The following is a 27,955-nucleotide window of genomic DNA, read 5'->3' on the forward strand; positions in this document are numbered from 1 at the left end:
GAAAGCCCTGAATTGGGGCGAGAAGCAAGAGAAAAGGGTCTCTCTCTGTTCAGAAAGCCACAGAGGCTCAGTGAATGCATCACATTGTACTGGACATGCTGGTCTGCAGATGGCAAAATGACAACAAGCCGCTTGAAAAGTGAGGCAAAAATAATTGATCTCAGGGTTTTTTTCTGCAGGTATGAAAACAGCTAAGGGAGTAATGAGATTAAGGAAGAATAAAATGAAAGTCCATGAAAAAAAATACCACTTTTCCTCACGTTTGTGGCACAAACGTGCTGCTTTGAAGCCTTTGACTGAATGCACTCACCCCTGTAATGCCATGAGAAATATTTCCAAATTCATATTAATTTATTCAAATTCTGACTTCTTATAAAGCACCCTGCCGACCTGGTAATACATCAAACGTGGAATAGTTGAACAGGAAAATAGCTGTTTTAATACCAGCACAATTGATGGGCGTGAATTTTTTTTTTTTTTTTAATACATCTGGCCACTCCCAGATTTAAGAAATCCCCAGCAACAATGCACATGAAATATCTGGCAGGGGAAAGTCCGCTCAGATCGTTTGCCAATGTCGGCGAGGAAAAGAGACCACATTTTTACACAAACATTTTTTTAACCTTCAACTTCAATATTTAGTTTAATCACTTTTCATATAATGAACCATCAACCCTGTGTTTTTGGTGTTCTGCAAATCCCTGGGCTCAAAGTGAGAGGTGAATTCTGCAGCCGCAGGTGTCCTTTCACTCAGAGGCTCAGAGCTGCCGGTGTCAGGATTCTGGCCTTACTTGTTTCAGAAACCTTGCAGCACTAACTCGGACTAACAGGAGCTTTGAAGTCCTGCTGTCACCTCTGATTCAGAAACGGACCATCAAATTATGATCTGATCGTCATCATGTATCTGCACTCACTTTGTGTCGCCACTAGTGGTGGAAGTATTCATATCCTTTACTTTAGTAACAGCACACTGAAAAAACAGTATTACAAGTTAAAGTCATGCCTTGTAAATGATACACAAGTATAGGAGCACGAGTAGCTAAATGTACATCTTGGACATTTTGTAGCTGCCGTTGAAAACACTTTCCCGTATATTCTTTACAAAGAAGTGATTAAGTAATATTAAGTGACCTGTTGGGAGTCCGACAATATAAAACTAACACATGATGGGTGTTCATAAACTAATTCAGGTATCCTTTTTAGATTGAAAGCTAAATAAATAATTCAGTTAGTTTTACAACCACTACAACTTTAGCCCTTAATGTTACAAAATGAATGTTAAGCCACATATTAAACATATAATGATAATTAAACATAAGAGATTATTTTAATAATAAAAAAAAACAGTGAAGGAAAAAGCTTCCCAAGCATTGAAATAAAGAATGGTCAAAAATTGCAAAAACTCAGAAGCAACCACTCCGGACTGCAAGGTGTTTTAAGCTTGAAACGTAGCGCACTCAGACAGCGTTTTACTGTTGTAGTTGGTTGAGGTGATTTGACTATCATTTGTATGCAAACTTTTAATCTTTAAATCAACATGTGACAAAAGCTGTAATGTGAAAAAGTAACATATTTCCCCACTGAAATGTAAAGCAGAAGAAGCATCCCTTACAGAAAAAAGACACAAGTTTCCTATGTTTTCAACATGAGACACTTAAGATCACGTGTATGAAACATGTTTACCAGATGTTGCAACATAACACATATAACATGTTGAAAAGTTTTTAGATAGCAATCTACAAGGGCTTTACACAACCATGAAAATGTTCCAAAACCATGTTTCCCATGGGCAAAATACATGTTCACAGGTGCGCAATCACGTGTGTTATGTGGTCACATGTCTTCATGGGAGTTTTGCACACGTCAAATTTATGTTTTTCTGTAAGGGATAAAGGAGCATTAAATGGAAATACTCAAATAAGTACCTTAAACTTGTACTAAAGTTCAGTACTTGAGTGAATGCTTCTTGTGGAAACCCAAATTTTAAAGCTTTTTAATATTTTTAAAAGTGACATTTTGAGTTACTTTTCCGCTCTACAATGGACACTGCATCTGAAACAAAGCAAAAGCCACTCAAACCGGCATTGTAACTGCTCAGTGTTGGGGGATTCATTGTGGTAAACACATCTACTAGCACTTGATTGGGGAGTGTGTATAAAGGGATTGCCCGGCCGACACCAGCTAATACAAATATAATTGACTCTCCTTCTGCATTCTGCACATGGATTTGGAGAAGTGCACGGGCTCATTGTACAACAACAAATTAAACAGGCAGCAGTCAAAAGGAGCTGCTGAGCATTCAGCGAATCTGGACAACAGACTACTGAACTCTGCTAAATCTGCAAACACAGCTTCTCCCTCCTTTTGGCCGCTTTCATCTCCCCCGACATCTCCTCCCGTAGACCTCCACCTCATAAAACTGAGTCAAAAAGCAAGTACTTTCGGCTCTTGTCTGGTGAATGCTGATCGTCTATTAAAAACAGAAGTTTCAGTTCTCTACATTCCTCAGGGCCAGCGATGTCGGCATCAGCTTTAATGATGCTCTAATGACGGAGTCACTCAAAAAGTTTCTTTGAGTTGAAGGGGAATTCTTGTTCGCTTTGTTGTCTGAGTCCAGATCTTTGAAATGCAGGACTGAAGAGGGGGAATTATTGATGGATAGGGTTTGAAATATCAAGAGTTGTCGGACTTGGTCTGACTTCAGATCAGGTTCAACAGGTGCTACTCCACCTACACAGAATTATTAAAAACCAAAATCCCATTAACTCCACTGCTGCGGGGAGCAGTTGTGTAATCTGTGCGGAGCTCTGTAGAATTAGATCTGCTTCATTTGGGGCGATCCAAAAGCAAATAAGGCGAAGTGAACCCAAGCACACACAGCTGGCCCTTGAGACTCTGGATCCTGGGTAAACAAGTGTCCAGCATGCCTCAGCGCAGCTCACCCATGGGGGGACATGAGCCACTGAACAATGACTGATACTCCACTATAGGCTGGACTGATGCAGGGCTTAGCAAAGTTTTATTACATTTGGTATGTTTCAATACACTACCGGCCAGGACAGGATCACAGACTTTGTCATCCGTTTTAAGATTACCATGACATCTTCGCCTCCTTACAATTTGTAAAGCTCCTATTGTGGCACCTACTGACTTAACATGGAAATCTGCTGTTGGAAGTATTAATTTGTGTTACGGTTGCAGGTTCATGAAAGGCGACCAGCAACTATTGCCTGATCTGTGTTTTTAGACTGAATTCAGCAACTTCTAATGTTACTTTTTTATTCCTGCTTTAAAAAAAAGTAATATTAGTTTATATGTCAGTTGGTGGATGTCTAAGCCCTTTAACTAGAAATCATATAGACTTCACATCACAGACAACCAGTTTTCAAAACTTGTGTTTTAAAGTTTTTTCTGCCTCACATGAAGCCACCGGTTTCCAGTACTTACTTATAACTTTATGTTCACCATCAAGACTTAAAACCGGTCTAATCCCTAAACATACAGATTTCCTGTTTTGTTTTCCCACGAGTAACTTTTAGGCTATTAGATGATTTTAACAAGGAATAAGATGATTTGATCTTTCTGATGATGATTTTATTCCTCACTTGTCTGATAGTATCAGCTTGGCCCAACTCCTCATTAAATTTGTATGACATGCATATTGGAGAGAAATACTCAAACATAAGCTTTTCTACGGAGTGCCACCTTGTTCTCCCGCTGGCTCTGTCTTTTTCTTTATTCAAACCCAAAACTCAGTTTTCTATGAATGAGCCGTCATATGAAAATATTCTCAAAATCTTTTCACATAGTTTTTTATCTAAAATTCACCAACATTTCAGCCTCACATGTTCGATATGTTTTGACAATATTTTTTTTGTTTTTTTTGTCTATTTTTATTTTGTAGTTTTAATCTTTTTTTGATGCACAGCGTGAGTTTGTAATGACCAGCCCACCGGCAGGCCAGTGCTTGTTATGAAGTTGAGTTTGGTATCAAGTTACAATGAACATGCTGTCTGCTTTAATTTTTGTCACAGTTACATGATTATAGTTAGATAATGCAGTTATTGTAGATCTAAAAAGTCCTAAATAACTACATTACAAGTAACAGAGACAAAATACACATATACAGTGTATACATATATACACATAATACTGCATGATTAAAATGTTATGCAACACTGCCAGCATGTTTCTAAAATCCTTTGTGATATAGTTTCATACAAGTACATTCACAAACATTCTATGTGCACATGCAGTTGTAATGATATATATAGATCCTTCTGTGGATGTGGATGTATATGTTTGTTTTTATTTAAATATAAATTACACATATTTGTTTGTTGGTAAAACGTTTCTTTTCTCTTTCAAGGACATACAGTACACATGAAACATTAAGAGTAGCCTCATATTACTTATTATTTAATAAATCATGGAGGCAACTGTACATAGAGTTATCTCCTTATCATCTTGTCCTTTTTTTTATATTTCCACTTTCCATCTTCTGTTTAGTATGTTTTTCTTTTTTTTCTTCTGCTTTCGTCATCTTTGATTTTGTCACAGTTCGTTGTCAGATCTAAGTTTAAATATAAAATAAACAGATCATAACCGTATTAGATATAGCATAAAACAATATAGTGTTGAAATTCCAAGTTGTCTCCATTCATCCAGACAGAAATGTGCCACCTTGTGGTCATCCCAGGACACTGCGTATAAAAAAACGACCTGATCTTCCCACACAGGCTTGTTCTAGGTCTTCTTATACTTTGTTTACATACTATAAAAAAAAAATAAAAAAAAGTTACAGGAGAAACTTGGGAATTCTTAAGACTCTTAAGCAAATTAAATGCAGTGAATAAGGAAGGGCACAGATGGCCACAGGACAACCATACATCTCACGTAAAACATCCACAGAAAATATAATTGTGCAACAACAGATTACTCCACTACATTGGAAATACACGTTATACATGAAAAACGTTATTAAAGCTAAAGCTGATAGTGCACGTGCTGATTTATTTTTGTTAAATACCCTGGAGATCCATCGTGTTAAGTTAGTTAACTTGTTCAAAGAAGTCGCTAGATGGCGCCCTTCTCCTTCACACACTTCAAACGTCCACGGAGGTCTGATAAAAAGGACGTGTCGACCGTCACCTGTTCGTTTAAAGGTAAAGCCTTTTCTTAAAAATAGATCCAGACAGGAAAGCCTGCTGTTATGATTTTATGATTTTATTTATTTATTTATTTTTTGTAGAAAACTTGTATCTGCAATGACAGGTGTGATTTTTCTGGAAAACTGATTTAATTTTACTTCTTCATAGTGTCTGCAGCTTATTTCTCATGCAGCCTATTCTATTCTATTCTATTCTATTCTATTCTATTCTATTCTATTCTATTCTATTCCTGTTAAATATAAATGTTTCTAGATTACCAACCTTAACATTATACGGTCCTTGGTCTGCAAGCTATAATCTGCAAGTTTTGGCACGTGCTCTGCGCAGACCGGAGAAGACTGCGCGAATGGCACGCGGACAGATGTGCCCCCCTCTCCTCCTCCTCCTCCTCCTCCTCCTCCTTCATCACCCCTTTGAGCGGCTCCCGCTCCGGGATGATTGACACAGAGCGGTTCACACAGCCAATCAGCGAGCGCTCTGTCGTATTTGCATATAGTGGCCGCATGCCATTGGCCCGGTGCGTGCTGCTGAAAACCGCCTCGCGTGCCGTTACAGATGTCTTCTCGTTGGAGGCGCGAGAGGAGCCTTAAAATAGATAAAGTGTGTATTTGTTTTCAAGCTCGGGGAGGGGAAGATATGTCTTTTATTCTGCTTTAATCTGGATACCGGACACTCTGTGGACGCTTACTATACCAAAAAAAAAAAAAAATAGACTCTGTTATCGGAGGCATGAATTCATTTACAGCCAGAAAACAGTGCAAAGATGTGTTTTAATAAATACGCTGCTTTATAAAGTTATCAAAATAAGCAACACGAAGGTGGTCACTGCCTTCCCTGTAAAAGACTTTCACTCTGTATTATTCCCGTAGACGCACACACACACACACGCTCCAAGCACTATAACAATTTTGACGAGCAAGGAGCAAAGTTGGAAGCAAACATCCAGCGAATCTCCCCTCCTCCTCCTCCTCCTCCTCCTCCTTCCTCCTTCCTCCTCCTCCTCCTCCTCCTTATCACTTCACAGGCCGGCCCGGCCGCGGCCGCTCGCTCCGCTTTGTTGTTTGTCCCTGCAGGGCTGATTGAGCAGCGCGTGACTGACGGCCCGCGGGGGTGTTGTCCAATCAGCGGTCTGCCCCGCGCCCGATGGGTGAGTCCTCTCTGCCATTGGCTGAAGCGAGTGTGGGAAAGAATGCAGAGAGGGTTTCACACGAACTGGGAGCACGCGAGCCGTCTATAAGTAGCGCGGCGGCGTGTGTCGGCGGGCAGAAGTAGAGAGAGAGTCGCTCCGCACGGCGCACCGCACACTCCCGCAGTCAGATGACAGCTCAGTGATAACAAGCGGCACGACGCAAACTCATCATCGGTTGGGACACCCGCATATTTTATACGTTTTGCAGCGGCGTCTAGTGATTGTTATCGTCAACATTTTTTTTTTTTTTTTTTTTTTTTTTTTTTTTTATACCCTGCGCTTCCAAAGAGGATTTACTTCTTTACGTTTTTGTTTTTTTTTGCCTGGTTTGATCAATAATGCCAGCTGACACTATGGAAAAGCAGACGGCTTCTCCGATCGCCGGCGCCCCTGCAAACGGATCACACACACCGGACAAACCGAAAAACGCCAGCGAGCATAGAAAAGTAAGGATTTTACAATTTCACAATAAAAAAAAAAAAAAAATAGTGTCTCTCTCTTTCTCTCTCTCTCTTAAGTGAGGAAGTTTAGTTAAAGTTTGTCATGCAGTTCAAAAGTCAACGGCGTGACCCGCTGTGCATTTTGCAAATAGACATCAGTGATTTCAAAAACAATTTATTAATGTACAATTGATTTATTCTTTGCAGTCATCCAAACCGATCATGGAAAAACGCAGGAGAGCAAGAATAAACGAAAGCCTGGGGCAGCTCAAGACACTCATTCTGGACGCTCTCAAGAAAGATGTAAGTTGAAACAAGTTTGGATGTACTTTCATCAAGTCTTCATACTTCAAAGATAATTATTTCCTTTTAAATGGGCCTTGAATACTGACTCAACTTTTTCATGTTACTTCCTGCAGAGCTCCAGACACTCCAAGTTGGAAAAAGCAGACATCCTGGAGATGACAGTGAAGCACTTGAGGAACCTGCAGCGCGTACAGATGAACGGTACGTTTATTAAATGATACATGTGGGTCAAAAGACACCACGAAGTCTCGACCTTACAGAAAGATTCCTTAATATGTCATTAATATCCTGTCTTCTTCTTTTTTTTTCTTTTTTTTTTTTACCAGCAGCGCTCTCAGCAGACGCCACGGTCCTGAGCAAATACAGAGCCGGATTCAACGAGTGCATGAACGAGGTCACCCGCTTCCTGTCCACCTCAGAGGGCGTGAACACGGAGGTGAGGTCGAGGCTCCTCAACCACCTGTCCAGCTGCATGAGCCAAATGATGTCCATGAACTACCCGCAGCAGGCCCCGTCCCAGCAGGCGCACCTGGCCCAGCCCCTCCACGTGCAGCTGCCCTCCACTCTGCCCATCAGCGGCGCTGCTATGGGCTCCAAACTCAGTCCTGCCGAGGCCGTCTCACCCAAGGTCTTCGGTGGGTTCCAGCTTGTGCCCGCAACCGATGGACAGTTTGCTTTTTTGATCCCCAACCCGGCCTTTGCCTCCGCCACAGCCCCCGTCATCCCCCTTTACGCAAACGCAGGAGTGCCTGTTGCGGTAAACGCCAGTCCGGTGCACGGCAGCTCAGCACCGACTGCAGCGTCACCAGTACACGGCATGACGTCCTTCTCCGGGGGATCCCAAGCGGTCAGCCCTGTGGGGGTGAGCACGGGCTCCGAGAGCAGCGAGCCCGTGTGGCGACCTTGGTAGCTTACAGGACCAGAGACTCGAGAGAAACCAGTTTGCATTACTTCTCCAGTTTAAACTTTTAACTGACTGCACACATAACTGTTGCAGGGGGTTGAACCTGTGACTTTTCCGCTACGGGATGGTAACTCTAACCACTTAATACCCCCCAGTAGTTCTCACTGTTTCGTTTTATGGAACAAGGGTTGCCTTCAATGGCACATGCTTGTATTGTTTTTTCTATAATTTATTGTTGATTCCAACATTTGGATGTCGGTGGTAAACATGCAGATGGCAGATTTATAGGAAATTTTTGTTATGAAGTACTTTTTATGAAAAGATTTAGTTTTGTACAGAGGTGTTATTGATTGTTATACCAAAGCTGTGTTTTATATTCTTTGTTGTTTTGCCTTGAAAAGAAAAATTGAAGTTGGGTGCTGACCCATTGTTTTAATAAACGAGATTTCAGAAACGAATACCTTGTCCACAGCCTGTTTCTATCATTTCCTAATTTCTGTGTTGTACTTTATTTAAACGTATATTGTCCTGCTTTAGTCTGTAAAGCCGTGCGTAAAAGTTACATCTAATGCATAAAAGTTACACTAATGCGTACAAGTCACGTTAAGAAACAGACTGTAAGCCAGAGGACTTCTAAACAGACAGGTTGTGGTTGCAGTTTAGGCTAAAACGAAGTTTCAATATATGATTATGTTCCCAACACAAACTCTTGCATCAATTAAACTAAGTTTTAAGTGGCCACCTTGTCACCAGTTTGGCGGGAGCTCCTTACATCTGGCCCTTTGGAGAATGGTCCTGGGGACAATGGGGGTGTATTTTTCTATTGCTATAAAGGTAATTAAAAGTTTGAAAAGGGTCTCATCCTGTATGCAGCGGGAGCTTTAAGAAGTCCTAAACCCTATTCATGAGCCTGGGAAATGCGCTCAGGGGTTAATGTCACTAACAGATTGCCTGAGTGAAAGGAGAATATGGAAGGATCCTCGCTTCCTTTTGTGTATCAATTGTTTAATTCCACTCCCAGTGCGCCTACACCTCAATAAAGGAGGGAGCGAGGGAACTTGTTTAGACTTTGTTTTCATGGTAGGGAACTTTGGCGGAAGTTTGGCCGGATAAATAAACCTGTTGCTGGTTAAAATATTTGAAACTTGATTATGACCCCAAAATCACTTCATGTCTCGCTTTCACATGCATACTCCCTGACAATATTGTTTAATTCAGAATCTGTTGAGGTGCCTTTTCCTAAAACTGCTCCACGCGTTTCTGTGTTAAAGGTCTCCCCATTCTCCTCTTTCCCAGTTTCTGTTTATCCCCGGGTGTAAATTTATTCTTCCACTGGTTAGTGGGGTCTGGAATTGAAGGCAGTGTCTCTGTGTCGGTCGGCATGGCGCTAGCCGTGTGTCGGCCACTTGCAGTCCGCGGGCCCCTTTACATCGGATTAGGTTACAGCCTGGTGACCGCTGGTCAAAACCCCTCAACATTTAATACACCACCGGCGCGCCTTGGGCGCGCATGGCAGGCACAGGCCAAACGTAAGACGGGTTTAAAGTGTCACTTGGTCCCGTATGGCCACAACCACATACAGATAGACCTTCTCAGTGCTTTTTTTTTTTTTTACTATTTGAAAGAATATTGGGAGTGCAAATTTCAAGCTTATGTGCACAAATATATCAAGAAAACATCTTTGAAATTCAGCCATCAATTCCTGCCTCTTTTAAGCTTTCAGGACTTTCAGTGATTACGCAGAAAGTGGTGTCCATGTGTCTATTTACAACCTAGAAAATGATTATTGCAGCGTGCATTTATAGGTACAAAAATAATACGATTCAAGAAAATATCAGACACGTTTATTTCGAAATCGGTGACACTGTGGAGACATGTTAAGGGATTCGCATAATGTAGACAAAAAAAAATCTTCTAAAGATTTTTTTTTTTACAGAATCCTGACAGAGCCTGTGACTTGTGTTGTACACTGATCATTTGTTCAACTCCTGGTTTCAATCCTCCTTTAACAGTTAGGAGTGCCCTGTTAATTCATGTACTTGCATTCTCACTTTCACCCTCCTGAGTGTCGGTGCCCTGCAGATGACACCGCCAGTTAATGGTACACTGAAACCTCACGGGCAGTGATGTTTAAGCAGCTTCCTCCTGCGAAGAGACATACTGAAACACCAGTTGGCAGCATGTGTGGGTTCTGCGGTTGTTCCTACTGCCTTCGTGTCTGAGTTAATAGTTCAGAGATGCCTTTGTGGAGCTGAGGTCGTGAGAACCGAGCGAACTAGTCTGCCTGCGGCCGGGCACAGCGCCAGTCAGTAAATCCCCGCTGGCAGTCCGGGTCGTGCAGCCGCACTGCGGAGGTGAGGAGGCGAACACACACGCGTGGCCGCCAAGAAGGGCGCCTGGTCCGGTGTAAACATGAGGGATCGTGGGGGACTTGGATCCAGCAGTTTCCACTTCCAAGAGAAATGGATACTGCCATCGTCCTATTTTCATGGCTGTGTGTTGTAAACGGTTTGCAAATCAGGTTAAAGTTGCTCTGCTGCAAGAGCAGCCTTCACTATTAACTCATGCACATTATTTCCACCCCCCCCAAAAAAAATTGTTTGATACATTTAAACTACTGGCGAACAACTGTCTTAAAAAGGTTACAATTTCAGACACCAAGCCAAAATGGAAATAATATGAAGACACAAAGGCACCTACAGGAACAGAAAGCTGAAGTAGCCTATTTGACTGACAGTAGTGCCTCCACATGTGGGCTGATAAAATCCTCAAACCAGCATTGAAGGCCTTGCTGGACTTACAGAGCAACAGGTCCAACATATTGGCAATTTGGATCATCAACTCTACAAAACGAATCAGGCGGGAATCCCTCTGTGTTGATGAAAAGGATTCCTACAGAGGGCTGAATGTCCCTCGGGGATCTGCACCATCACGTCCCTTGGGAGAAGTCACTATTGAAAGGGGTAGGGGTCACCAGAGGAGCCACAAATTCTCATTCTCATTAGCGACTGAATAGTGAAACGCGCGCACAACCTTGCCGCCAACTTTAACATCATTTCTCCCTCCAAATTCACAGTTGCCACTGTTGCATCGGGTGTTTATTTGATGCTTTTTGTATGGAATTTCTACCACAACCAGTAACAGTGAGTGCTGCATCTCTCATGCTGGGCGGTAGCACTCATCTCATCTTCTCCTTCAGTCATTTTAAGACAAGACGGAAGATAAGCACACAAAATTAATAAGTGTGAACAGATTGTTTTTTTCTGTCAGACTTTTGTCAAATTTTTAGAACAGAAGTTAATATTAGTGTGATAACTATTATAAAAACCTACACCGATTATTATGATAATTTTAACAGCTAAGTATTTCACTCAGTTGATGATTTAAAAAAAAAAAAAAGGACTTGGTAGTGAATTATTCATTAGTTTGACTAGTGTTTTCTGGACGAACCTTGAGAGGGAGGTGTCTTTCATTTAGACTTTAAAGCTTTTTATTTTTTTAAATTTTTTAAACCTGTGGTAGGCAAACATGTGCAATGCAGTACCAAACATGTTTCCATTGAAACCAACGATATAATCAGGTGATTTCCCTAATTATTTCCATTCACTTATTACAAGCCAACACCTGGCGCCATGGAGAGGCGGGGTGGTGCTTTAACCACACCTACGTGGCTACGTGTCCTACATTTTCTTTCGTTTATTTATGGTTTTGCTATTATAAATGCTATGATTTATAAATTGAAAACGGAATAAATACATATATAAAACAAACTCAAAATTTTTATACGATAAAAACATAAAACCAACAGGTGATCTGATTGGCCAATGAGCGCTACCAATGAACCGTTGACCTTACTTTTTACTTCCTGTTAGCCTGAGTACAATGTTTTGGTAAGGTAGCGTCAGCAGTTTGGAAACTCAGTCAAAACCTGGAAACCAGAGTGACTGTGAACCTAACAGGGCGAATACAGGAGATGTTAACCGGTCTCATGAAGGTGTAGATACAACACTAGAAGTAGCAATATAGGACCAAGAAAAGAGGGAGGACCGAGATGATGAAGAGGACCGAGATGATGAAGAGGACCGAGATGACGAAAAGGACCGAGATGATGAAGAGGACCGAAATGAGGAAGAGGACCGAAATGAGGAAGAGGACCGAGATGACGATGACATCCTGCAGAGGATGCTGGTGTTCTCAGGAGGGCTCAACATGGCCATGACTTGAATACAGTATGACTCAAAGACGCAGAGTTTTGTAAACGTCCAAGAGGACCAGTGTGAACTCAGGAACCAGAAACCTGCACTGGTGGCTGCAAACACAGAGAGAAAACGGGCCTGGTCAGATTAAAATAACATCTGATGTCTTCACACTCGACCACAACAGACACGTTGTTGTGTTACACAGATGTTTAATGGTAAGTGTGATATCCTCCCCCTCCCTCCCCTTCTGTTTCCGGTTATAAATGTAACGTATTAGTTGGTTGAGGCACAAATCGTGACTCATAGTTATATTATCCTGTGATGCACAGTCATTTAACATCAGGCCTGTGAAACAGTTTCATTAGTTCAGATGTTGGTCACTGAGTGAGTTTGTGATTTCAGAATTTGAATCTGAAATGCGCACACACAATCGTGTCTATTACTTGTGGCTTGTGTATACGTCCTCTCTGTGGTGTGATTGTGTGTTATTTTAATTTCAGAGTTGTATTCACGTATAGGCAGGCTTTCAGAAGCTTACACCTGAATCTCTTGAGCTGAATATATCGTAGTACATTTAACACAGATTGACATTGTATCAGTGCGGGTACAGCGTTTCTGTCTGTGTTTGTGAGTGTGTGTTGAGGGTGTTTCAGTAGAGATTAAACTGCAGTGTACACTAATAGGAAACCCTAAATGTCGGACCGACCCCACAGCACCAGCACAAGATCATCTGTGGCGCCTCCATTGATTCCACAGATTACTTGTTAGCCTACCAGATTCATTTATGACCGTTCTCAGCGACTAGACCACCTCAAGCACAAAGAGGCCTTTTGGAGTTCTCAATGTATTTTTCTGCTATGTAAATTAATTTAGCAATATGGGCCACGTTGTCTCCTCTGATAGTGGATTGTTAAGGCTCCACGGCTCTGTCTTTGACATCCAGGCTATATTTGCTTCTCGATTTGAAGACGCTCCAGCTACTAGGACAGAAGGAAATGTTCTGCATGCTTTGGCCACAGGTTCTGGTAAGGGAGAGGCGGGGCTGGAGCAGCCTCGGGCATGAAGTGCGTTCATGTGTCAGTCTGTGTGGGGACAATCCTCCTCGCACCTGTTTTCTTCAGAATGAGAGCGTGATATAGGGAGAGGCAGATAAGGACGGTGAGACAGCCTGACAGATTCAAAGGGGCGGGGACGAGATGAAAAACGTGTTGAAACTCGGGAAAGTACAAATTACATGGTGTTTTTTTGTTGGTTTTTTTTAGGGCATTGGTGTTTGTTTTTTAGGGCATTGGGGCAAATAATGCTCACACTTGTCACTTAACTTGACACATTAAGAATTTGTTTTTTTTTTAGTTTCACCTCATGTTTGACTTCCTGACACCTTATTAACAGGTGTTATCTTTTTATGTTTGAGCCATACTCGCCTCTCTCCTCCCACTGTCTGCTCTTTTTTGGCTCCCTCCAACTCCCATCCTCTCTTTGTATTTATAGCAAGGGACCACTTATCCCTGGGACTGGGCGTGAGGTGTTGGGTGTGTGCAGACGGAGGAGGTGAGGCAAGGCAAGCAGACGCAACGGGACGTGTCAAGCCCGATCGAATATCACAGGGTCCGGATGCCGTGTGGGCTCCGTTGATCCTCACCGCTTGTCTGCAGAACGTATGTCTGAGGCCAGGTTTGGCTTTTCAGCAGCTTCTTCAGTTTCATGGCATGAGGTCCGTGGCTTATAGCCTTTGCCACTAGTGCAGATTCCACAGGAGAAAGGAAAGGGCCGTCTTGAAAGGGCTGGAGGTCATCCTGCAGGCTCCTAGGTGGCCTCGAAGGAGGCCTGTCTTCATATGGGGACACATTTTATTTATGTTTTCATCTAGTCAGGGGTCAACCCTGTCTTTCCCCAGCAGCTTTGGCAGCTGTTGCTCTATTTTTGTTCAGGTTCAGAGTTCAGCAGCATCAGTCTCAAGAGGTAAATGTCTTACCAATGGTGTCCTAATGTAAGAGATGTGAGAATGAAACAGCTTGGAGATGTGACGATGTCATGACCGCTGAATTTAATTAGCTTTAAAACATTGTTCCCTTTAAAAGCTGAGATAACACTTTCATTTAAGCAACTCAGAGTGCAACGATAGATATATTTTGTGTTTTGTAAATCCCTTAGAGGAGAACTTTTGATTTAGTGTTTTCTAAATTAAATTGGCCCTTTTTTTTTTTTTTAAGTAAATATGAATGTTTTAAGGTGATTATTTAACATATGAAAAATGTCTATTTAACAAATAAATATTCTGATTTATCTGTAGACCAAACAAAAAACTCTGGGTAAAAAAAAAAAGAAAAAAAGAAATGTGTTATGTAATGAACATAAAATATTCAGTGGTAAAAATATATTGATCATGTAGTTTATTCATTGTCTTATTTAATGGTGAATTCCAATTTACCTTAAAAATGAAAACCCATTAAAGTATATGACTCAATATCACCACCTAGTGTATGAAACCCCCCAGGATTACGTTTGTGCGTGTGTGTGTGTGGGTGGGTGTTTGTGTGTGTGCGCGTGCGCGTGCGGGGTGTGTGTGTGTGTGTGTGTGTGACTCACTTTGTGGTTCACTGCATGCCTTGACTTGTCCCCAATTTGACACTTGAGAAGATCATACACAGTGGTCTGACTCATATGTCTGCTCAAGATGCCACCGTCTGCATCTGTTGTTTGTTTGGTAGTGTATTTCATGCTCCTCCTTGCCTTCTGAGTGTGTGTGTGTGTGTGTGTGTGTGTGTGTGTGTGTGTGCGTGTGTGTGCGTGTGCGTGTACGTACGTGTTTGTGATGTGTGGTTGGGGGACCGTGAGAAACAGCCTTTCACCTGTTTTACCGAGGGATCGCTCAAAATCAATGCAATGTATATTTTGACAGCCACTTTGGGCAGAGGTCAACAGTGCCAATAACGCCTTATAAAAATAAGGGCGATTGCATATTGAAATTAGTAGTTTTCAAGCCTTTATGTTTCTTTTATGAGTCTATAATTTGTCAATCCTTCTGACAAAGTAAAACATGTTCTTAGGATATATATATACATGTATATCTATTACAGCACTTGTTATAACTTTTTAGTTGTATATCCTTTCTAAAAGATGTTTTGGAGGATGTCTGGGACACTCCTCTGGCCTCCTGTGTTGAGATAGTATGATGAATGCGAAGTTGGCAGAATGGGATTTCGAAGAAAAATACTCGTTGTTCACACGTTACTCAAGAGGAATTAGTTTTTCCTTTTTTCATCGCTTTTTATTCAAAGGTAACAAATTGCACAGCAGGTTTTGTTCCAGGGCTAATTGTTGTTGGTTTGCATTATAAAAATGTTTGTGTGTGTGCTTTTTTTTTTTTTTAATGAGATTGTCCTGCTTAAGAAACAAAACTCAAAGGTTGCGTTTCACTGACACTCTTTCTTTCTTAACATTACCAAAAACGCTAACTTTGCAACCTACACATTTTCTCATCAGATTATTCCCAGAAGATTAAGGAAACTGGTTTATATTTAGCAAATGAAATACAAGCATATTTGACAAGAGGATATTCCAATCTGGGATGTGTTGAAAAGCTTCCCTTCCTGACCAGCTCTCCCATGTGCTGAGACCTGTGGTCCTCTGGACCCTGGCTGAGCGAGGCGCTGACAGCCGCACTGTTACAAGAGCATTATCACTTTAGCACTGGAGAGAGGGGGGCATTGTCCCCTAAACAGGATGTCCTGGTGTCTGGTCCCATCTCATATGGTCTGTCCTTTGTGCGTGAGTGACTCTGTGGATATTTGGGCAAATCCTTAAAGCAGACGTGGCCAGGATTTTAAAAGGTGCTCTCACCTTTTTAAAATGTTGAGTCCTTCCTTGTCTTAATCAGTAGATCCCCTTGTTTTTCGTTACTGTAAAGTTTTCCACATATAGCCAGTGTGTCTTTGCACTGCATGTGGTAGGGAGTTAGTTATGAGATGAGCCCTCGTCTTTCTTTTTCTTTTTCTTTCTTCGTCTCTGTCCTCCTCTTTTCATGCCCTGGGAAGGTAAACACTTGTGGTCTTTGCTTTTGTTTTTCTTATGGTAACTGTTGAACAGTGTGTACTCCACTCGTGGTTTTATTGCCTGGATTGTCATGCAAGAGGCAGCGGAGACAAGTGTCAATAAGTGGATGGGCTCAAAGAATGGGCACAGGGCAGAGAATGCAGCTGGGTACATACCACACACACACACACACACACACACACACACACACACACACACACACACACACACACACACACACACACGTGTTTCACTTTAGAGGACGTTATATTTACTTACATTAGTTTCTTAGAGACTTAACCTCACCCTAACTATAAATACTACTTACACAACTCTCATTTCAACCCAAGTCTTCCTACTAAAATGTATTTATCCCTTCTGCCAGTCAGAGTAATTTAAAAAAAAAAACACAGTTGACAAGTGCTTCCGTCAAAGGCTCTGCTGTGGCCGACACTATTGCTAGTGTTGTGCCGGTAAAACGGTGAATAAAGAAAATAAAAGATGTCACAACCTCCTGTCATATGACTTGTTTCATTGTCAGAATTTAATATGGTCTGTCCAATTTTATTATGTCTACAAGAGCCATGAGATTGAATTATTTTATCCCCATTCAAGGCAGCATGGGGCTAAACTGGAAGCTAGTTGGCTTTTCCCAGTCCCTTTTGCACACCAGACTGTCAAACTTTGTGACCTGTGAAATACAGAGACATTTATCTGGCAGTGATAGGTTTAATCAGCATTGTGTGAACTTGTTTGTCAAGGGTTAAAAAGTAACAGACATTCTTTTACAAGCGAATTAATATCCTTAAATTGCAAGGATACCCTGCAGCCTTTCTTAACATAGTTATAATAAACCATACTAAAATTAGATGGAGCATTCTGTAACGCAATAAACGGAAAAAGTACTTGTTAAAGTCCACAAAAGAAGACTCGGTGAAGCTGTGAAGATCGACTTAGTTTAGCTGAAATAAGTGTGCAGAAGTGGCTGTTGTAACTTATCACGTGTCATATCCAAAGAAAAACATAATGTTGAAAAATCACGTTAGTTAAAAAAATTGCGACAGACATAAATGGAACTTTCAAAACACGCAATCTATCAACACTCTCAGACTCCCCTGCACACATCAGTACCCCGCTGCCGTGGTCTTATCTCTGCTGATATAACAAACCGCTTTTTAGTGGCACTTAACAAAAGACTGACAGAAGGTAAACAGCGCCTCTGCAGCCGCCTTGTGTCTTTGCTTGTGTCTCTCTGTCTGCTGCTGGTGATCGCGCTGGGATGGATGACCCATCCAGCAAGACCACTCTACTCCGGACGTGCTCCGCTCTCAGGAGCTGAAGAGACTGGGCCTCATGATGAATACACCCGTGATAAGATTAGCAGGGGCAAACACACACATGGGACACTAGCATGTTATTCTTAGTCGTAGCCCATTCATGAAGGAATCCCTCCCTCTGTGAACGTCTGGCCGTGTGTCTGTCCCTCTCTTCCTCCCCTTCTTTACTGGTTCACCCAGATTACAAAAACATATTTTCCCGCTGCCGAAGCGATATCTGTGTCTCATATTGTGCCTTCATTTCTTTGAAATGGAAGTGCATGTAATTTTGTTTTTGGTGCATACTGGATTGGAAACTTTTTTTTTCAGCCAGTGTCCTCATTACTCCTTATAATCAACAAACCTCGACACATGTATTGATTCATTGTATTGATTCTACTGATGCTATTTTGTTTAGATACGAGCATCAATAGGATGGATACCAGAAAAGAACTAATCAGTCTCACTTTAGACCATCAGGGGACTTGATTGCTTCTCTTTGATTAGTGCATTCATACTTGTATTTGTATGTTAAATAGCCTGTCATTGATACGTTCACCTCATAAATCAGTATATTCAACCAGAACCAGGCCACTATTAGTTAGTTATAACTTTATTGATTCAGAAAAAATTCTTCAAATCTATATTATCTAGTAAAAGATACCTGAGAATTTTCAAGACCACAACAATACAATTGATCTCCTTAGAACAGTCAGCAAAAATACACACATGACCATATGAATTAAAACAGTCTTGTACATTATCAGAACAGTAAAGCTTTTAGGTCTAACTTCTTGCAGCTCACTTTAGTACTGGAACATCGTACTGGAAACTAGTTTCCCCCAGTTCAGAGTTGATATTGTCTCTGAGCTAGATATTTTATTATTTTTAGATATTTTTCTTGGTTGAATAAATGGAGACATGGGTATCAGTGAAGACCATTTTAACTCTTCATACAACTCTGTAATGAATCGAATGGCACTGTGGTGGAGAGTGTGTAAGAGTAGCGGTATACATTATATCTCCGTTAGACAGTGTAGACAGGATGTAGATGATAATGTCTTTTTTGGTTTTCAAAAGAGAAACCAGCTCTGTTTAAGAATCTAATTTGAACTAAAAACATTCTCACCAAGGTGTTCAGCATGACTCTTGTGGCCAGTCTGCATTGTGACTAGTATTTATAATGCCAGACTGTATCAATTCAATATCCATGTAGCACGAGGGTCGGATTGGGAACATTACTGGTACTTGCTCTTGTGAAATGCTCACATTTAGTCTTGTAATCTGGAGAAAACCTGGTTTGCTGTGCGTCTAAAGACATACAGGATGGTTTAATTAGCATAAAAATGGGCATTATAGTGTGCATGGGCTAGTTTTCTTTCTTTCTTCTCAGTTCTCTTACCATTACTTCAACCTAAAGAGTTTCAGTTTTTAGAGCGGTGCAGGAGGAAGGGCAGGATTGCTCCAATAGGTCCATGAGTCTAGCGTTGGATCCTGAGGGCGCTGTTGGTGACAGTTGTTTGGCTCTGGTTGTTGCTCTGCCCTGAGGGTCTGGATCTATCTTTTAGTCTTCTCAAATCTGCTGCAGTTAAGCAAGGCATTGTCTATTGTTGTATTGGTGGGTAGTTTGGTTAAGCCAGTCAGGCAGCTAACAGTTGACCGGCAAAACAGCTAGCAGATGAGTAGTTCTAGCAAACAAGTCAGGGCATAGAAATGTGAAATAAGAGGTCCATCACTAAAACCAAACCTTTTTGTGTATCTGTGTTGGTAATCAGTATTAATAATGTTGATTCTAGCCCTGATATAGGTTGCGTTTGAACAAAAAGGACATTTTGTGGTATTGCCCACCTCTACCCTCTAGTAAAGAAATAGCCCGTGATATCTGCACGCAGCATGCTCTGTCCATCTGGACCAATAGGGTAACAATTCTGGAGGTAAAATAGTTTTTTATAAATGTAATGTTCTTTTTGTAAGTTTGAGTGAACTGGCCCTTTAATGTAATGCTTGATAAGATTGAAGATTGAAGCAGCCCCGCAGTCTGTTTGTGGTACCTCTAACCACTGCAAGGTCTGGGAAGAGCCTGATGTGTGTGTGTGTGTGTGTGTGTGTGTGTGTGTGTGTGTGTGTGTGAGAGAGTGAGTGAGTGAGTGAGTGAGTGAAAGAGGGAGATGCTTTTCCACCTCCTGCGGTGTTGGTCTGCGTTGACTGACAGCACCAGTCTGGCTCTACAATAGCTGATCTTTGCTCGGTGTCTGACTGTATAAACATAAAGTGGGATGGTTCCCTCATGCAGAACTCCAGTATTGATCACTTCTGCGAGATCTCACAGCCGCACTCATTGTCCTCTGCCCCTTTCTCTCCTGCCAATCAATAGCTCTTTGTGTTGATTTTTACCCACTGACAAATCACTCTTTCCCATTGCCTTTGTGAAGCTGTCAATCAAGCTGAAGATGTTGTTGTATTTGATCCTCAATCAGGACTGAGTGGGAAGAGTGCAATCAGTACTAAAGAGCAGGAATTGTCTGATACAGATAACTACAACTAAGTATAGTTTGTCTTATAAGATGTGTCAACATTTTCATTTTTGATAGCTTCTCTAAAAAACTTAAAATCAAAAGAATTGAAATCATGAAAACGGAATAAAAAAAAGTTGTTACAGTCATGTAGAAGCCATAAACTGTACACCAATTACAGTGTCTCTTAATTATATAAATTATGTACATTTAATTGATCAGATTTTCTTATATGGTTTTATAGCAGTTCGGAAAACAATGTACACCCTTCATGTACTACCCTACAAGAACCAAATCCACCCTAACAAAGCTAACTGCAAAATAACAGCTCGTATTATTATCTTCATCCTTTCGGTCTTACAATGCAGCGGCCATCATGCTGTCAGGAAATAAAAGTCTTTCGAGTCATTAAACCCCTTTGTTTAGATGAGGGATCTCTGTTCTTGAGAATGTGGCTTGAGCCCGCAGACGATGAGGATGACGTCAAACGGAGATTCAGAGAAAGATTTGACGCTGACATTTAACATACCGCTAAGCCTTGTAGATTCACAGGGCATAAATGAGTTTGTCTGATTGATCTGTTAACCTCTTTTCCGAGTAAATATGTGTGTGGTAAATGTGTGTGTTGGCCATATCTGTGATCCTGTAGCGGTGTATGACTTTTTCACTCGTGTATGTGTTCAAAAATGAATGAAAGCTGATGAGCGAAAACAAGTCATGACATTTTCACAGTCCCATTTGATCAAAGCTTGAGCAACACGTCACTGCAATTATGAAGGTACTTTTGAGTCTTTTTTTATGCAAGCATATGGACAGCAATTAAAAATCAAGTTTGTAAGTAAAAATATATGAACTGAGAATAAAACTATTTACTTTGCAAAAAAAAATTCTCCCTTACAGTTTTGTTGGTTTTGATGACAGACTTGAGAATTTTGTTTGTGTCACAAAAGGTTTTGGTCGCGAATCAGATCTCTTTGGTCTCCAGCCATGATGTGGATCCCAGTCAAACACACCGGTAGAAACTCCTGTCTCTTCCATGAGTGTCGGTCCCGCTCATTACATGCAATAAATTTGCTCTTAAAACAGTTTCTTACCCTGCACACACAAAAGTACCATCCTTTGCCATGTGTGATGTTCTTTGCCTCGGCTGAAGTATTGCTTTATAACCGTCAGACGATTAATGCGCTTGATGTTACAGCCATTGTTTTATGTGAATGTGAAATGGGAGAACATGACTCATTTGCTCAATGCTGGCTCTCACTGTCAGGAACCACTTTGTGTTTTGGTAACAGGTGTGACTTGTTGTCAAACTTCTCGCTGCCACTTCCACTCTCATGCCTTCACCATCATTTTCCAGTGGATGGATGCATGCCATTTTGGATGCAAGTTGGTTTCCCCTGTGTGCGTTCGTCCCATGCTGCAGCCTATTCTTTCACATATGGCCAGTTGCCATGAGTCAGCAGCAGCGGTCAGAGGTTTCCACACCTAGACACAACAGTCTATCCGGGAAAAAACAACTCTCTGATGCCTCGGTCTTCCTATATTGTCTGGGATGATTCCGAGTCGGCGGAGGCTTATTGTTTGGATGTCTTTGTAGTGCAGGTCCATTGCTGCGGAATGTGGGGATTTCCTCCCTCGCGGGTATTTTTGGATCTCTGTGTTAATTCAAGGGAGCTCTGCATAATGCTGTGCAGTGTGGGGTCCGCGGGTGGGGTCTGTACACTCATGCACATGTGTGGGAATCTGTGTCTCTGCTCATATGATAATAGAAAAGATGTGAGTGTGTGACTGTGTGCTGGGAACTGTGAGGTATGTCATCCCAAACTGGAATCTTTAAGAGAAACAGTCTACTAAAACAAGAATGGCGCATCATACCCTGAAGCGTCACTGATTGAGACGGATGCCACTCAACCTGCATTTCATTCGTCATTTCACAGTGTTTCCGGTTTGACAGCTCCAGATTAGACGGCCAAGTGTCGGGTGAAAACAGGTCTGTTGTGGACACTGATGTTCGCTGAAGTGTCTTGAGGGGGCTTCACCGGGTCACCTGGGGGTCTCTGACCTCCCTGGGTAATGTTCTCTTCTAGGTCCCCCTCTTTGACAGCGGTCAATGGAGGCGTCCATGCAGGGGACAGCCAGGCGGATGGCTGGGGTGAAGTCAGGGAATAGACAGGTCATATCCAGAAGGGCCTGTCACCTCCGAGTCAAACCAAGTGAGATCTCCTTCCGGGTCTCACTCACACCCTGTCAAGTCGGCTGACATCAAGTGACACTTTGGCTCGACCTGTCCTCACATTTGGTTGTAGGAAGACTGGGTGTGCGTGTTCATATGTGGAGGTGTGTGTGTGTGTGCGTGTGTGTGTGCGTGTGCGTGTGCGTGTGCGTGTGTGTGCGTGTTGTATGGCTGGACTTTTGTGGCATCAGTCATTGTCAATCACTTACTCGGTGCTGTGCAGTTCGTTCATCAGGAGAAACTTGCAAACTATGCAATAGTCTCAGGGTGTCTAAATAACAACAACATTAAGCTACTGTTTCAACATCAAGGGTTACCTTTATTAATCGAAGTATGCACACAAAACAGTTCAAATCAGCATCACGGGCACGGAGAAACAGCTGTTTGCAGCTAGCTGCTCCATCCAGCATTAAGAGGTTCATCTCACCTGTCAGGTCACTTGTCTCAAGCTGCTCTGTGAGGCTTTGCTCGTGCACAGAAGTGCTTTGAGATCAATGCTAACATCAACATGCTAAAGTGCTCACTGACCGTTTACCATGTTCATTATCATCAGTTTTGCAACTAACAAGCCCTTACATTATCTGGTGACCAGCTTTTCCTTATAATAGATTAATATATAGTATAAAAACAAATTCTCATCACTATTATCTTGAGCAAAAGTTCATGTCCCACCAGGAAATCTCAGAACTTGGAGCCAAAGAACGTTTGGCTGTATTTCTTGATGAACAGCTTAAATAATTAATGAGCAAAATTTTAATTTTTTTAATATGATAATTTTTTGGTAGATAGTCTATAAATCATCAATTAATTATTTCAATAATAATAGTGAGCTCTTTGTTTCTTGGTTTTTAAGTCAATATTAAGGGAATATTTTTTTCCTGAAAGTTTCATAATTTTTGTAAATAAAATGTAATCACATGAATGCCCCTAATAATCTAGTTAAAAGTAGATTATCTGCACTGCTTCAAGGGAATGTTGCCCCAATATGGACGAAAGCCCCCCTTCCCTCCATGCAAAGCCTCTAATGACATCATCACATATTTCAGTGGTGAGTAATGCAATAGGTCAATTCTTAAATGTCTTGTTCACACACTGCTTATCTTTCCTAATAGAATTAGGCCTCTTCTACCCACACGCCTCTCCTCCAAGGGAATTCCCCTCAAACAATTGGTGAGCCTGTGCTGATATCATAGTGTTAATTATCTTAATCTTTTATTTTAGAATCACTCAATCTCCATTAGATTATAACTGATGTCTCACTAATTTGGCAAAAAACACAGACACTCACATAGACAAATAAACATGTAATAAAATACTCATATGAATATGAAAATATGTTTGTGTATTTTGTCTTGTTTTATGGCTATTTTTGTACAGATTACATACTTGTGCAGACTATTTTGATCATGGTTGGTTAGCTCAACAAGTATGATTTGAATGTGACTATATCATATCCAGAGCATTTAATAAGCTTGTAGAACTATAATAACATGGTGTGCACATACAAAGAATATGAAAAGAAACTATACATTTCAAAAGTGAACATTACATTTTAAAACATTTTATTCTTAAAACATACTTGAACAGGTATTAAAATTTATTCCCAATGGAAGGAGCTAAATGAATCTCGCGGCAACAGAAATAAAAACTCACTGTTTTGGGTCTTTATGCTTCATTCCACTGCTTATTTCAGTTGATACTTTTTGCCTCCATCTTCTCTTCCCTTTTGCCTCAGACAAAAAGAGGGGCCTTTAATGTCCGTATTAATGTAGAAGCAGGTGGTAAAGAAGCCTTTGTTAATCACTTAATGATGAATTCCCCCCACTTTACATGGTGGCTTTTTCACCATCCGTTTACTTCTTGTGCGCGGGGCTGTGGAAACTTTATAAAAAGTTTATCTTACCATGAAATGAGTGGGCACGGATAAATGGCTAACGTGGGGTTTTGTCTGTCAATGCAGTCAACTTATTGGGGGTCCACCGACTGGGCAGGTTTGGACCATATGTCATCATTCCAAGCCTTTGTGTGGGCGTGTCTCTGTGGCAACCGCATCAGCTGCGGCCATTGTGTGAGGGGATTCAATGGCCCATATATTCATTGCAGGGCTGGCATGGGCCCCGCAACAGAAACAAATTGATACATACAAGGCCCAGCCCCATTTGGCTTGCATGACACATTTCAAATGGACAAAAAAAGGACACTTTAGTCTGTTGAAAATCTTGAGAAAAGCTTGGTCGCCATAGCGACTGTGCAGTAAAAGCGGCCATGGGCCATTAAACTCCAATCAGATGTAAATTTGGGCTGCCCCCAGCCCCACTGAAAGAAAGCCCCCTTCACACAGCAGACACAAATTAAACAGTTTGTTTGCCAATTCACATGTCATCTTAATGAGTTTTTATTCGTTTGCCCTTTGTTTAAATGAAGAGAATTACAAACCGTCATTGATTTATAATATTGGACCACTTCAGCTGTCTGCACATAATCTATGCATTACTCACTCAGAGTCAGACGGTTTAAGGATACAAAGGACACTTTAAAACTTCTGAAAAGTTAAGTAGGAGCTAGCAGGAAAATAATGTTATCTATGACAGCTTTACAAGATAATGAAATCAATAGCCACAGTAAAACACTACTGTTGTGTTACAATGCTTTACAAATAACTGTATTGTGTCTTGGATGTCATTGTAATTTTAAAATTAAGCAATACACCCCATTCCAATATCAATATATTTTTACAAACCTGGGTGCAGTTAAGTAGTGCCCCTTAATCAATATGTCTCTGCTGAGCCACAGATGAGCCGTTAGGTGGTCGGAAAGCTAAAATATTCCCAGTAACCAAAAATGTCTCTGCTTTTTCTTGCTGGAAACTGTTTCTGCTTCAAATTCTGTAAACATGATATGAGTAAGTGCTTCGTGTGAGAATATTATTCTGTATCACAGGAAATACGTTTTAATGGAAAAGCAGGAGCAACATGGGTGACACTGTCTCCAGGACAGGAAGCAATGTGCCCTTGTGATTGGACAGAGAAAATATTTTGCTTGACTTGATGGCGAGAGATTTGTCCGAGCCGGTCATGCCACGTGGCTCGGTTCAATGGCACATGCAGCCTCTGATGTTATTGTAATAATCAGGATTATTATGTTTCACAATTCCTGGTTTCTGTAAAAGTACAGGCCAACAAAGGGGGAAAATGACTGGAGGATACGTTTACAGAATAAAGGCTGCTACTGTCTGCTGCGCAGGTTGTCGCCATGTTAATTACTTTTTATTATCATATTATCAATCGTTAGGAGGGGCGAAGTCCTGTTTGCTGTAATTAATGTTAAACACATTTGGCTGAAGGCCATATGGCAAGAACTAAAAGAGGATTACAATTATATTGGTGCCCAATCTTGGATACCAGAGAATTTTGTTGTGTTGTTGAAAAACCCTCGGAGAGAATAATATGGGATTACTTTAGTATTTGACTACTTACTGACCAAAACAGATGGAAACAAATACAAGCAACCAACGCACGATCTGCAACAGATTATAATTCAGAAGTTACTTTCCCAGCTCTCTGGTCGAGTCCATAAAGATACACTACACGTATTGTTGCCACTCAAAGTGGGTCCATGTCAGAACATGTGAAAGGGAAGAAAAAAAAAACAACCAGCAAAACCATGACCGCTTCTGATGATAATGAGGCATGAGTGTGTGGCCCTGTTGTTATGCCTGTTTCCAGGAGGCTGCTGCCGGTCTTGTCTCTTCTCTCTCCTCATACAGTAAAACCGCTCTGTTATGACAACACCGTACAGGCAGAGCACAGCATGGGCTTCCACTGGCTCTGGACCAAGCTGACCTGGGACCTGACATTACCAGTATAGCTGCAGCCTCCCCATTGCTCGCCCATTGTTGCACAGTGCAGCTAACGATGCCCTGTCTCTGTGCTGTGGTGTCGTCCATGCAGGGCAGGGGGAATGCTAATTTGACATAGGGATGATTAACTACAGCAGCCACAGTTGCAAACAGCCTCATTTTCATGTCTTATTGTCTCCACTGTCCTACCTCCCAGAGAGATTTGACTGCTCTATTAATGACTTATCTCGTGTCTCGAGGGGATATTTAGCAAGTAGCTCAGTATGCTACTATGCATGCTACTTAGAAGTATTGGTTAAAAAGCATGTAAAAAAAAAAAAAAAAAAAAAAAAAAAAAAAAAAGTAAAACTATGGAATTTTCAAATGTACAAAAAGTAAATTATTTTTGCTGTTACTTTATGTTTTGAGAGCTAAATCTGATTTTTTTTTTTTTTCAAAAATTGTTAAGAGCGACACTCAGTATGCACCAGCTGAGCAATACCATTTTGTGAGTCCCCAAGCAACAAGGTGTGAACAAAGGTTCCATAGTCACATTTTGTACAACTCATTACTTGTGTGTTGCTGTGTGTCACCGCTGTGCAGGGAAGACACTTCCTTCTCGCTAGTTACTCAGTGTCCGTGTAAAGCTAGCTACGACACATGCTCATGCCGAAATGACAAAATAGCTCATTTCCCAAGATTACACATGTGACTGTTTGAGGGTATCAGAGGTGTACCTTACTTTGTCACTATGGTAACAATAATAAATATGTATTTAACAATGTAAAATGGTCGTAGTTTGGTTAGGTTTAGGCACAAAAACTACATGTTCAGGAAAAGCTCACGGTTTAGGTTACAATAAGTGAGTTATACTACGCATATTACATTACGTACATTACATGTAATTTATATACATTATGTGAGTTAACTTGTGTAAATAAGTGAAAATAAGTCAACGTTGACTTGTGTTTTCATTTGGATACGAACAGCGGTCTCCTGGGTAAAAGTTCTCCAAAACTTCTTTGTTATGCCTGGTGTTAGATTGGATCAGCAGGAAGGACGATGTGCATGCAATTAGTTGTTCACAACAGCGTTTAGAGTGTGCATCCCTGTTGCTGATCCAATCTAGCACCAACCCTTTGTCACTTAACCATTTCACCTGACTATCCTCTTTTGCTCCCGGCATAATTACTACGCCCACTAAAGTTCACAGTATTCAGACCCCTTTAAATTTTTCACTCTTTGTTTCATTGCAGCCATTTGCTAAAATCAAAAAAGTTCATTTTATTTCTCATTAATGTACACTCAGCACCCCATCTTGACAGAAAAAAACAGAAACGTAGAAATTTGTGCAAATTTATTAAAAATGAAAAACTGAAATATCACATGGTCATAAGTATTCAGACCCTTTGCTCAGTATTGAGTAGAAGCACCCTTTTGAGCTAGTACAGCCATGAGTCTTCTTGGGAATGATGCAACAAGCTTTTCACACCTGGATTTGGGGATCCTCTGCCATTCTTCCTTGCAGATCCTCTCCAGTTCCGTCAGGTTGGATGGTGAACGTTGGTGGACAGCCATTTTCAGGTCTCTCCAGAGATGCTCAATTGGGTTTAGGTCAAGGCTCTGGCTGGGCCAGTCAAGAATGGTCACAGAGTTGTTCCGAAGCCACTCCTTTGTTATTTTAGCTGTGTGCTTAGGGTCATTGTCTTGTTGGAAGGTGAACCTTCGGCCCAGTCTGAGGTCCAGAGCACTCTGGAAAAGGTTTTCTTCCAGGATATCTCTGTACTTGGCCGCATTCATCTTTCCTTCAA

The 27,955-nt window shown here is 41.3% G+C and overlaps 1 protein-coding gene across 2 annotated transcripts; it reads left to right on the forward strand.

The window, feature by feature from the left end:
• Positions 1-6,440: 6,440 nt before the first annotated feature.
• On the forward strand, positions 6,441-8,468 carry her9 (hairy-related 9). 2 transcript variants are annotated; one of them, XM_069141429.1, is made up of 4 exons: positions 6,441-6,806; positions 7,008-7,103; positions 7,220-7,307; positions 7,433-8,468. In XM_069141429.1, the coding sequence occupies exons 1-4, from the start codon at positions 6,699-6,701 to the stop codon at positions 8,014-8,016; spliced, it is 876 nt and encodes a 291-aa protein (XP_068997530.1). In that variant the 5' UTR covers positions 6,441-6,698; the 3' UTR covers positions 8,017-8,468. The 2 variants fall into 2 exon arrangements, with proteins under 2 accessions (XP_068997530.1, XP_068997531.1); XM_069141430.1 differs by having other exon boundaries at positions 7,436-8,468.
• The last annotated feature ends 19,487 nt before the right edge of the window (positions 8,469-27,955 follow it).

The sequence above is a fragment of the Embiotoca jacksoni genome, unplaced genomic scaffold (genome assembly GCF_022577435.1).
Source record: "Embiotoca jacksoni isolate LCO1_2020_lvr unplaced genomic scaffold, fEmbJac1.0.p SCAF_9, whole genome shotgun sequence".
Classification (NCBI taxonomy): Eukaryota; Metazoa; Chordata; class Actinopteri; family Embiotocidae; genus Embiotoca; species Embiotoca jacksoni.

Coding starts and splice junctions, on each gene's coding strand:
- her9 (XM_069141429.1), top strand. CDS start 6,699: ATGCCAGCTGACACTATGGAAAAGCAGACGGCTTCTCCGATCGCCGGC. Junction 6,807..7,007: donor ACGCCAGCGAGCATAGAAAA/GTAAGGATTTTA, acceptor TATTCTTTGCAG/TCATCCAAACCGATCATGGA. Junction 7,308..7,432: donor GCAGCGCGTACAGATGAACG/GTACGTTTATTA, acceptor TTTTTTTACCAG/CAGCGCTCTCAGCAGACGCC.